The sequence below is a fragment of the Ochlerotatus camptorhynchus genome, unplaced genomic scaffold (genome assembly GCF_037179485.1).
Source record: "Ochlerotatus camptorhynchus isolate MF236.1 unplaced genomic scaffold, CSIRO-AGI_Acam_v1.1 ptg000498l, whole genome shotgun sequence".
NCBI lineage: Eukaryota > Metazoa > Arthropoda > Insecta > Diptera > Culicidae > Ochlerotatus > Ochlerotatus camptorhynchus.
In genome coordinates, this window is record NW_027040983.1 from 1,870,393 (window position 1) to 1,883,469 (window position 13,077).

Sequence of the window (13,077 nt, forward strand, 5' to 3'; positions counted from 1 at the left end):
CACACTGAAACGAATTAAAACTAATGGGAAACCAGCGACTTTCGGGCTTGGCTATAATATCAATTAACTGCTTAGAGTAAAGCTAGAAGATTACTTTTGTAATAACCAGGTATAATGTCCAGGATATGGCTGTACGTTGTGTTTAATTTCTTGCTCAGATTTTTGGACAGCAGTTTGGAGATCGGCAACTGATTCAAATGAAGTAAAAGCATACATTTCTCATTCACTATTTATTACCTCTTTCAGGCAGCACCCTGATCGGAAGTCAAATTCAAACTTAATCTAATTGCATTAAATATTTGCACTTATATAGCTTACTGGAACAATACAAAATATCACAGAATAACGATCAATTCAAAAACAAAACAAAAATACAGTGATGCTAAAACAAAAACTTAAAAACATACAGAATGATGAAGGCAACAATATTCGCTGTTCGGTGTTTCGTATGGATCAAATTGCTACCACTGCATCGAGGGATGTTTGTTATTGACCGCCTTCATAAATTTACATGAATTAGGATCCGGTGCCGGTGATTGTACGATTCAACACCATTAAAATCTTAAAATAATTATGTTTTAAAAAATATAATTTTTGCCTTTCTTAACAGAATGCAAATCTTGATCATCATTACCAACAGAAAACAATTAAAACTACAAATATTTTCTTGAATTTCATACATTTGTTTAACTTTTCTCATAACTGCGTATTAAAGATTTTGAAAAATTATTATTTTACATTCTGATGGTTCATTAAAAATTTCTATTAAAGATTAAAACGAATTAACAAAAAAAAAAAAAAAAAAATGACGACACATGATTTTGAACGATTTTGGTTAAGGTAAAAAAAAACAGTGTATCAATCGATGTTCAGTTAGGCGCACATTTTATAAATCATTGAAGTTTTTATGTCATAAAATTAGCTCCCCCCGAAACCAAATGCTGGCTACGGGCCTGATAAATGGCATTGAATGACGGAAAACTATTAGTAGCGGAGGGCGCAGTTTCTGTTTTTGAAAAGGTTGTATGAAATTTATGATGATTTGAAAGATTATAATAGGCCTGACTTGTTGATTTATACTTATTTATAATATTGTAAAGATCCAGATCAGTAACGATTGTTCTAAATATAATACTTAAAACGTGAATTTCAGGCCAATCTTATAAAACTTCGTCTATGTTAGATGTTTGACGATGTACAGCTTTTATGTTTTGAGCAACTTTTCATAAAATTCTACGTTCTACTACTTTGCCGAAAAATCAAACCTCTATCTTACGAAATAAAAAAAAAAGTTGCGCCATCTTTGCGCCCAAAACTTTAACTATTTTTATCCACCAAATTATATTCCTAATTAATCCAGAAAACTTCACTGAAGACGTCAACTCAATTGGATGCATTGGAATTCCTGGCTCACTGTGAAATGGCCGAGTTGGCGCGAAATTTGGCTTTGATCAAAACTCGTTCACTTACCCTATTTATGTTTTGACACATTTTGAAAACGCAATCTAGAAAACTAGGTTTGTTTGATCATAAATGCGAATCTAAACTAATCTTATTTATAGTTCGTTTGTTGCTCTGATAATCCTAGAAGATGCCGTTAGATTTTTCGGGGAAAGAAACTTCAACGATTTCCTTTATTGGATCGCTGAGCACCTTTTTTCCCTTAAACTACACCAAACCTGTGGAATTATTCCCTATATTCATTCTCACACTCCAAGAGTCACGCCATCATCGTCCTCATCGCCGCCAAACATAGATTAATAAAGCATTCTAAAATTAATCGTCGGTTTTCATCTAGTTGATCCAGCTACTACAGTAACTTACCAGCCTTAACTGTTATGATTTATAGCTAAGTGTGTCTACATTGTTCCTACTCAGTATTATAAACAGGTTTTCTAAACCTGCATGTCAGTATAACAATTGACATCTTAAAACTGAAAGCTAAAACTAAAACTTATCTTAATGTAAAAGAAAATAATTATTGCAATTGAGGACTGCCAATCAATTCTAGGTATCTAGGTAGTACTGTATCATGAAGGCAACTTCAAAATCATCTTAAGAGCTTTATTCTGGATCCTTTGAAGTGCTTTTTCCTGGTCTAACTAAAAACCTGTTTAAATATTAGAAGTTTATTCTTCAGGCAGATTTTGGATTTTTGGTTTATGAGAGGATATAAACATTTTATATATATTGGTTGATGTCCTTTTTGAAGTACTATTTCACTTGACTTGACCAAGAAATTGGAACTCCGTTCATAGTGACTATGCGACTACTACTAGGTTTCAAAAAGGAAGCTCTCAGCTTATGTGGGAATATTATAAGTTGAGTTTCGAAAGCGTCGGGAGAAATCTTCCATTTTTGTAAATAAGAAAAGAAAATATCGAAATTTTTCTATAGTCTGCGGCAAATAACACGATGACTTCTTCCTTTAGCGGAAATGCCTGTATCATTGACAAACAAAGAATTGAGGCAACCCTGAGGGAAATCAGGAAGGTCCGAAAGAATATAACATATCGACAGGCAGTCGTTCAGATTTGGAAGTTTGATAATTTACCTTATGTGTTCTGTCAGTTAAATAATTGTTTTAAGTTCCTAATCTAGAGTGGAAAAATAAACTTTTTCGTGCCAAACACTGTCGAATGCTTTTCCTATGTCTAGAAGAGCAACTCCAGTTGAGCAGCCTTCAGATTTGTTTGAATCAATAGACAAAAAATACTAATGATAAATGTTACTAATAGATTGTGCTTTTTTTTTAGGAACAATAATGGAGCCCACCAAGGATACAGTCGACAGTGGCCGCTATGCATGGGGTGGCAATACTGGAAATCATGGCAACAAATACGAAGAAGATTTAGCATTTGCGCTGTTTCAGCGAGCATCTTTGCGGAAATCTGAATTCAAACTTGCCTCTGAAATGAAGGACGCTGGAAAATTCGATGATGTGGTCATATTTTTCGAAGAACCGAAGGAAGTGTGGTTGTTCCAAGCCAAACACAACGACAGCTCAGATGGTTCAAAACCAATATCGTTCAACAATTTGTTTCCAAAGACGCGTAAGGAAAATTATGATTTTGCTATTATCAAGTACATACAGTCCTATTTAGACGTTATTCAAAAAGATGAGTTCAAGGGGTTGAAGATGCGATTTTTTATCCTAACCAATAAATCATTAGACAATAGCAATAGTCAGCTAAGAGAGTTGGTGGACATCGAGGTCTGTGAACAAAGTGAAGTGAACCCAATAATGAAGTTTGCTGAATCGGACGATTGCTACAAAAGATTCAGACCAAAAAAGGATAAAATTGAAGATTTACTGAAGTTGATGAACACCGAACTACATGCCATTAGGGATGCGATCATTGAACTCTTCAAAAGTGGAAAAGTTTCGGAAATACTAATCAACTACAAAACACCGTTGCAGAAGATCCTGGAAGTTTCAGGTAAAAAACTAATGCTTTCCAAGATCGATACCACCCATGAATGGCTGCATAATGAGCTACTAAAAAATATTAATGGAAAATTAATAGAAAAAAATCCAGCGATTCAATCATTTATGAAAGGTGAATCTAGGAACTCCCAACTACCAACGTATTTAACTGAAGATAGCGTGAGACAGTTCTTTCAGCATCTAACTTTCTGTGTAAGCCAACCAAGTGATCTAATAAGAACGATTGACAATGATCTTCGCTCATGGATGAGAGATTGGATTCCACCGGACGATCTTGGCAAATCACAATTAAATCTGCCTCTCTTTAAATTTAATGAATGTTTTAAAAATTGGATCAATTCTAAATATTACAAGGATACCGAAAAGAATCAGCCAGAAAAGAGTTACTTATCTTATAAAGAGGGACGTTCTTGTGTCGAAGAAATAACGAGACAACTGAGTGATCATTTTTCACAACGTAAATATATTGGAAGCTCGTACATAGAAAGAAAATTAATTTATAAAAATCATATTATTAGCGACCATCAATTCATCAAACGATTAATAGACGACCAAGCAGAAAACAAATTTTTTCTCTTCATCGGAGAGCCTGGTATGGGAAAAACAACTATCCTCCAATACATTGCCTTCGAAGTTCAAAAGAAATCCAATATTGATGTATTCTTGATATATTTGAATAACTTAAAGGAAACGCTCAAATCAGGCTGTGAAAACTTAGAAGCGGTTTTCAAAATTCTGCGATCAGTTCTTTCGGAATCAAGCAGGACAATTTTGAAAAACAATCTAGAAAGCAACGCAAATCGAACTCTAATCATGTTTGATGGGTTCGATGAGATCACTTTTCATAACGAGGCAATCGCCGTAATTAGGCAATTATTGTCAAAGGAGAATATTCGAGTGATTGTTAGTGGTAGATATCATGTCAAATATATTCTTGAAACAGAATTTAAAGTAAGGGCAATCAGATTGATTCCCTTTGAAAACGATGAACAAATTATGGTTTTGAAAAATTCATGGGAAGTTTCCGATGATTCAATGGAATTTAAAATTTATTCAACTCAATTGCTCGAAAAATTCTACTCGGACATAAAAAGCTATGACTCTAAATTCTTTGGTATTCCACTTATAATTCGATTGTTAGCGGAAGTATATTCTGATGATTTCCAACAATATTTAAATACTGTTCCAGATAAACGTGCACCAGATATTTTCCCGAAAGAAAAATTTAGTGTTGTCTCATTGTTTAAAAAGTTTGTAGAATTTTCGTTTCAAATCAAATGGAAGAAAAAAAGAAACCAAGATGCTTACCAAATTATCGACGTGCTAAGTGATGAGGAAGAGCTCGCTTTGTGGGAAAACTTTAATATTGAGCATCAAATAGCTGCTTGGCACCATATTTTTGCGGATGAACATAAGGAAACAATCGCATCGGGTAAACACGAAAGACTTTACAGCCAACTCCATAAACGAATCAAAGACGGAAAAGAGCACTCTCCTCTATTTAATATTTCCAAAGGCAATCTTAGATTCGTACACCGATCCTATGCCGAATTTTTCGTAGCAACGTATCTATATGATCATATCCAAATATGCAAAGAAATTTTGTACGAAACACTTCGTGATCATGCAACAGTTCGAAGATTTTTCTTTATGCTAACTGAAGAACAGTTTTCAAAACAATCAGAGCAAATGATTGTTCTGAGCTATATTTGTAAAGCAAAACCTGAGGTTGCATTCTGGGCATGTGAAGCAAATGCTTTAAACGTAGTAAAGGGGCTACTACAAAAGTATGATTACAAAACTGAAACATACAAAGAACACGGATCATTATTACACACTGCGACGCTTGCTGGTCATTGTGAGATGGTTTCATTTCTACTTGATTATGGCATAGATGCGAATTTGATGGCCATGGCACCATGGTTTGAAAAAAATATAAGTTCGCTGCACATTGCTAGTGTCGTGGGGAATCTAGATATTTTTAAACTTCTCCTCGATCGATCTGCCAACGTGGATCTTCAGGATGAATATAATAAAACACCTCTCCACTATGCATGTGACAGGGGTCATCTAGAAATGGTTAAACTTCTCCTCGATCGATCTGCCAACGTGGATCATCAGGATGAAGGAAAAAGAACACCTCTCCACTATGCAAGTGAAAGTGGGCATTTAGATATTGTTAAACTCCTCCTCGATCGATCTGCCAACGTAGATCTTCAGGATAATGACAAAATATCACCTCTCCAGTATGCAATTATAACGCAGCATCTAGAAATTGCTAAACTTATCATCAATAAATCTGCCAACGTGGATCATCAGGACGAAAATAAACAAACACCTCTCCACTATGCAAGTGAAAGTGGGCATTTAGATATTGTTAAACTCCTCCTCGATCGATCTGCCACCGTGGATCATCAGGATGAAGGAAAAAGAACACCTCTCCACTATGCAAGTGAAAGTGGGCATTTAGATATTGTTAAACTCCTCCTCGATCGATCTGCCACCGTGGATCATCAGGATGTAGGAAAAAGAACACCTCTATACTATGCAAGTGAAAGTGGGCATTTAGATATTGTTAAACTCCTCCTCGATCGATCTGCCACCGTGGATCATCAGGATGAAAGAAAAAGAACACCTCTCCACTATGCAATTATAATGCAGCATCTAGAAATTGCTAAACTTATCATCAATAAATCTGCCAAAGTGGATCATCAGGATGAATATAATAAAACACCTCTCCACTATGCAAGTGAAGATGGGCATCTGAATATTGTTAAACTTCTCCTCGCTCGATCTGCCATCGTTGATCATCAAGATGAAAATAATTAAACACCTCTCCACTATGCAAGTAAAAATGGGCATCTAGAAATGGTTGAACTTTATCAGGATGAAGAATAAAGAACACCTCTCCACTGTGTGTCTTGGAATTTCGTTTAAATACAGTGAAATAAAAAAAAAAACAAATTTATCAAACTCATATTTCACTTTTTCAAAATAACCAACGAACAAACAACAATAGTCACGAACCTATCCAAGAAAATCGACCTTTAGAGGCCTTCAGAGCCTGACTAAACTACCGCAGAAGTAGGATCCACACGTACTATCGTACTCTCAGCCTGTCAACGAGAAGCATTCGCGAGGTATCTTGAAAGCTCTTAGCAGAGCATAATCAACACCCACATTCAGCTCAGCTCGCCAACAAGAATAATACGCAAGGTATCTATGAAGATCTCCCTTTGGTCTCTCGGTAGACGCGTTTTGGAGCAGACAAAATCCACTCCCAACCAGCCAACAACAAGCATGTCTTTCAAAAAGTGAAATCCATTCACTACCCTTGCTCTGTTTTAATTGGAATAACTGCACAGAAATATCCAATTTGAAACTAATCCAATATTTTCATTAAATTAAAATTTAAAAACACTGTATGAAAAGCTGCCGCCAGGTAAGTAGATTCTGAAATACTTCGCTACAACGGATGAAGAGGAAAATGGTTGGGTTGTGGAAGAGAACGAGTTTCGAAAGTCAGTTCATTATTGATTAACACCCCTGATTCGTTAATCAGTATTATAGGAACGCACCAAATTGATTAGTTCCGTGCAGTGTTGGCAAATTCATCAATCAAATGATATTTTTCCGCTCTCATACGCTCTCAACATCACGCGTGATATTGGAACAAAATATTATGCTTGGTATTGATTTCACAAGCTCCTTTGATATTGTGAGACTATTCACAACGTGCAAAAAATCAAGCTGAGAGTTGACTCGACACAAAAATGATGCCGTTGCACATCGTTTTCTTAGAAAGAGAAAGTATAGTTTACTATCTCTTTTTACTCTTCACCGACGGCAGACACGAAGTGGCTGCTGCCAGTCGTTATCGAAGTTTCGGTTGCGTTCGGGTGTAAAGCAATAATCATGAAACTCAATATATCCACAATTTGTTGAAATTTTCTCAACACTGGTTCCGTGCATCACTAGCACCTTAAGGTTTTGCAATACCTTTGAAATTCATGCTATCGCTACTCACCCATATTGTTCAAAGCGTTATTTATGTGACCCGGTGATGATTCATCAGATAAAACTATATTATACCCACGTACAAAAGCGCTTCGTTTATTTCACCGAGTGCCTCTGGATCAATCTAAATTTTTAAACCTATATTAAAATATCATTCATCATTACAAACAGTTTCAGGCTGAATAGCAAAAGAAAATAAAGATTTCTCGCCACCTAAAATCACGTCCGATTGAGCTCAAATATCGCACAGGTCTAAACATTTTGCACAAGGGTCATATTTTTCCCATACATTCATTGGCACCCTAATGAAGATATACATTTTTACGTTCATGTAGTCATAAGGCAAAATTTTTAAAAGTGAAAGATTGAAATGAGTTTTTCTTTGAAATGTAACTTTGTGAAATTTTCAGGATCTTTATCTGAGAATGGATATTGAATACATAAAATGATCTTGAATTTTAATTTTGTGAAGATTTTACAGTTTTTCAAATATATCTTAATCCTGATAAATTCTGATTTTAAGATCACAAGCTAGGATACTTTCCTAAATTTGGGTATTCAGATAAATTTTATGATCAAGGGCGTAGACAATATTTGAAGAACTGGGATTTGGAATAAGCAAGGCATAAATATAAACGACACCTAAAGAATGCACACCTTGCACATAAAATGTTCATAACTACCAGAAAACCTTGGTCAGGAGCAATTAACTTTGAAAATGATAAATAGACAAGTGGAAAGTAGCAATAGAAAATAAATGTTTCATCGGTAAAACTGCGAAAATAAGCAACAGTTAAATGAAAAGTTGCAACAGATAATTAAAAAAAAATAGAAAATATATGTTTGAGCAATAAAAAACCTTGAAAGATCCATGAAAAGTTGATGAGTTTCCAATTAAAACTCTAGAAGTAGCAATGAAAAACTAAAAATGAGCACAACAAAATAAATAAAAAGTGAGCAATGAAAACAAAGAAGTCAATTTTTATTATTATTAACCACCAAAACGGTTGTTTATCAATTTATTATTGCTTGCTTTTTAATGGTATAGTGCTGCGATGCCTCCGGACAGTTAATACCCTCAGAATTGGTAATGTCTGAATTTTTAAGCTAACATAAGATCGGCTGGGTTTTTGTGGCAGGCAGCATATGAAGGTAGAATTATGATCGCGAGCATCCAAGATCAAAAAATCAGAACTTGGTGTCAACAATGTACAGGAGGGAAGATGATTAAATAAACATTACAATCAGAAAAGATTTCGTTTTTTTCCGAAAGAAAATCCATAAATTCTAGCTCAAGCGACTGGGGAAGGCCAAACTGGGTTATTCATGGGCTTAGGTCGGATGCAGAGGTCTAGTGAATGCACTCATTTTCACATTGTTATAAGTATACGAGCTTAATAGTTCATCAAATTCCGAGTAACTTATGCGTTAAACACTCCGAACACGATGCCTTCGAAAGCCGCAAGTGTGCATTGACATAGCTTAGCCATTTCTTGATGAATCCCAAAAAATGTGGTTCCCTAGAATTCCTAGTGAAAAAGAGTCATTTCACGTTTTTTTTTTAAAGGAGTGTTTATAGGTTTTGCAAATGGTTTAAGATCTATAAGTTTGATTAGTGAGCATGAATGTTCATAATTAGCCAGAATATAGTCATGGTTCCTAAATATGGATCATGGAGACAACGGAACGGTCTTCTGGAAGAGTGGTCAATCCACGAAACTGATTTTGGACGCCTGATCAGGCATCAAATTTATCTCTATCCATTATCCATTATCCATTGAATGGTATCCCTATCCCTATCCGGATGATATTTAAAACGGATAACATTCGGAACATTCGAGTTAAAATTATCCGGATAGAAAAAAAAAAAAATGTTCTTGCACATGGCAAATCTGAAGAATGTTTCTTCTAAGATAGGCTTCAACACTAACATAACGTGGAGGGGCGCCAAAAAAGAAAGTCAAAAGGCCCACAAGTAACGACATTCAAAATAAGGTTTATTAAAGGAGTTTGGACTCACATTAAACCTGATCATAAAATGATCATTGCAGGGCTTATACTAGACAAAAATAAATGAAAAAATTCCCTTAAAGATCACAAGACTACAAAAATCAACAGAGAGTTATTAAAGATACTGGAAATTAAGAAAAAAATATCCAGATGAGCTGTGAAAGATAGCATCAAAAACTGATACTAATATGAAAACAGTAGAAGAGAGTAACGAAGACTTAGCTTATAGGATGAAGAAGGCAGCTTCAAGAGCTTTGTTGTTGTTGAAAAGTTTGATATGTTGAATTATAAGTACAAGCTAGGTAATCGTAGGCAGGAATACAATCAAGCTGTTAAGAAACACAAGGAGAAGGAAATAACGGATTTTTTTTAGAAATTTGAACGATTTTGATGTAGGTCAGAGACTAAGACAAGCACAATAACTATTTGAAAGGATATGCGAAGCAGAAAAAGAGAAATGTTGCACAGATCACTTCAAAAACATGGGGAAATATACCAAAGGAAGGCGAAGGTCCAGAGATAGAACTGTGCACAGAACATGATCAAGTACCACTCCCAAATCCACTGACCAGCACTGACCATTCAGTTTTCATGCAACGGAAAATCAGCAGGATCAGATCGAGTTTTTATGGAGTTTATGAAAGGCACGGACGAAGATCTACATAGAGAATAAGATGCCAGAAGAATGGTACAGGACAACACAAATCCCTATACCAAATAAGGCAGGAGCAACGGAGGCAGATCATTTCAGAAGCATATCGTTGTGTAATGTTGCATATCAAATTTATGCAAAATAGATTGCTAAGCAGTTCATGAAATTTGCGAGTGAGCCAGCATCAAGCTGCTTTCACAACGAAAAGATCAGTTGATGATCACAAGAAGAGCATTGGAATAACGGTAACGACCTGATAGTCTTAGCACTAGATATAAGAAAAACTTTCGATACAGTTAAGGATATTCTTCAAAGCTTAGATGCTCCCTCAAGAATAGTGGACAGAATTCTGATGTGCGTTGAAGACGAAATTACTAGGGTATTTTGGGAATTTCAATACTCTGAGGAAGTTAAACGTGGTAAAGGCATTAAACAAGGCATTATTCGACGCAGGAAGGTTTGACCAATGTTTCGAAAGAAATTCCTGAATTAAAACTTTTAGACTTTGGCTGTTTAGTACTTCCTTTGATTTTGGCGTTTGCTGATTACTTATTGATTATTGCTGGGAATTAAGAAAGATGGAGGCAGTATTGAAAATCATCACAAAGGAGTTGCAGAAAGTAGGCTTGAGTATAAATTAGGATAAACGCCAGATTACGTTTAGATATCCCAACAATAAAGCAAAATTCCCCAAGAACAGGTTACATTAAATGGAAAAAAAAAACATTTAGGCTTACGGACCGCATTAAATACCTAGCAGCAGAATTGAAAAGAAAATTAACCAATAGAGACAGGTGTAGGAATGCCTTGAAAACTAGCAGAATGGTACATAGTAGATTTTTGTAAACACTTTCATCCGAGTTGGGAGTTGAGGAAGACTATATATAAACAGTATAAGCTCCTGCACTTATCTATGGCACTAAAGTAGCCGTTCTTACAAAAAAAACAGTAGGATTTCTCTAGCTAATTATGACAAACTTATTTTACGTTATATAGACAGTGAATGTAAGAGAAAGGAAAAATCAAAATTTAACGCTAACAAATTGCTCGACGGTAAAACTATTAACAGAAGAGTTAGAGTGAATAGGATCTGTTATTACGGCCGAATTTTTACGAAAGAACATAATCATTCCATCAGACTAGCATTCAATATGAATTTTTGGCTGAAGATAGGGAAAACATTAAAGTTAAAACTGAAGAGATATATAAATAAGATAATAATGAAATTTCAGAATTGCTGATAGATGAAATTGAAATCAAAATACACCAATCGATAGGAAATAACTCTACAAATCTGCTGAAATAAAAACTATTCCAATTTTCCATTCAAATCTTTTGAAAAATGTACAGTAAGTTTTCCTTAATCCAGTCATCATTATCGAGAACTACACTTATAAATCACCGCGTGAAAAAATATGATTTTGGGCCCTTGATTTTTTTTTAAATTCTTAGACTAGACTAGATTTTTTGTCTTCACTTTTTTTCACGTAGGACGTCTGTAATTTATAAATGAGGAAAACTTGGTGAAAACCGAAAATGGAACATGTAACGAAATAATGAAAGATGTTGAGCGTTAATAACTCAGCTGCCCCAGGACCAATTTCAATAATAATATAACCAATCGATCAGAAATATTTCTACGGATCTGACTGTTTTCGACCGTTGATTTTCAACAAGAAACTATTGAAAAGTAGTAAATGTCAAGCATTGTCCAAAAGCGTCAAAATAACCAACAAATCCACCAATTACGTAAATGCATCAGAGACTCGTTTATAGACGAAACATGTCGATGTAGCATTGCTGCTTCCCCCACACTGTCATCAGAGAGTCGTTAGCAGACGAAACAAGTCGAAGTGGCATTCACCTCCGATCTTCGGGCGTGTGCGAATAAGGCGGATGCAATTGCGACACATTTTGCACACTCATCGCCATATTCAGAACCACACGCCCCAACGACCACACAAAGTTGTAATCTTATAACCAAACTTGGAAGCAGGGATGCAAGTGATTTTGATTGATTCTGTTTCGTTAATAACTCGACGGCAAACATATTCATTTATACGTTTGTTGTTCTGGATGATAGAAGAGCATAGCAGAAATAGTGCGAAATAGGTTAGTGAAACCATGGTCATCAAAAGTTTCAGTTTCAGTGAGATTGACGGACCCTTCTTAACAAACCATCCTGTGGGAAACTTAATAAGTATTGCGAATTGCGTTATTCGAACGGAACTAGAACTAACGATTTCCCTTCCAGCCATTCCGCCGAGATTCTCAACACTTCCAACGTGAAGAGACAATAACAGCTATCAACACATACACCAATCACGGCGGCGAGATCTTCTTCCGACCATCTACCACAGTCCAATCGATCCGATATGCTAACTATCAGAGCTCGAACGCTATCAATGATGTTAGATTACTATCCACATCCCCAACTACCTGCCACTTACGCAGCTCTCTACCCGACAGAAACCGGACGAATTGGAGCTCAAAAAAGGATGTAAGCCTGCTTGGCACCACTAAAAGCACAATTTTCAACAGCTTTTCTCAAAGTTTCCTACAATCTACTACGTCACAGAACGCTACCAAGGGGGACTGCCGGCAGCAAAAGTCCGGAGCATTCTCGGTTAACGTGCAAAAAGGTAACGAAAGCGGTGGAGCAAACAGCGAATCCGTGTGGAAGGAAATCGCTTCAGATAGAAACAGTGCTGCCGCGGCCGGAGCCAATCCATCTCAAGCTGCTGAGTAGCCTGTCATGTAAAAGAAATATTCGTCAGCAGCTAGTTTGATGAAGTGAGTGGCTAACATCAAACGATCGAAATCTTCGACATCGAATGACGGAGGAACGACTAATCCTGCGTACTCGATGGATAATCCGGTGTTCGAGAACAGTCCGGGTTCTGCAGCCGTCAAATCCAATTTAGAGCAGATTATGAATACAGTGTACGTT

The 13,077-nt window shown here is 36.0% G+C and overlaps 1 protein-coding gene across 1 annotated transcript in view; it reads left to right on the plus strand.

Moving 5' to 3' along the window:
• LOC135712648 (uncharacterized) overlaps nt 1-12,876 on the plus strand; it is a 49,445-nt gene extending 36,569 nt beyond the window's left edge. Inside the window, exons 6-8 of the mRNA XM_065235600.1 lie at nt 2,757-3,440; nt 12,431-12,537; nt 12,706-12,876. Coding sequence (XP_065091672.1) covers nt 2,757-3,440; nt 12,431-12,537; nt 12,706-12,876 — 962 coding nt within the window. The remainder of the gene's footprint in view (nt 1-2,756; nt 3,441-12,430; nt 12,538-12,705) is intronic.
• The last annotated feature ends 201 nt before the right edge of the window (nt 12,877-13,077 follow it).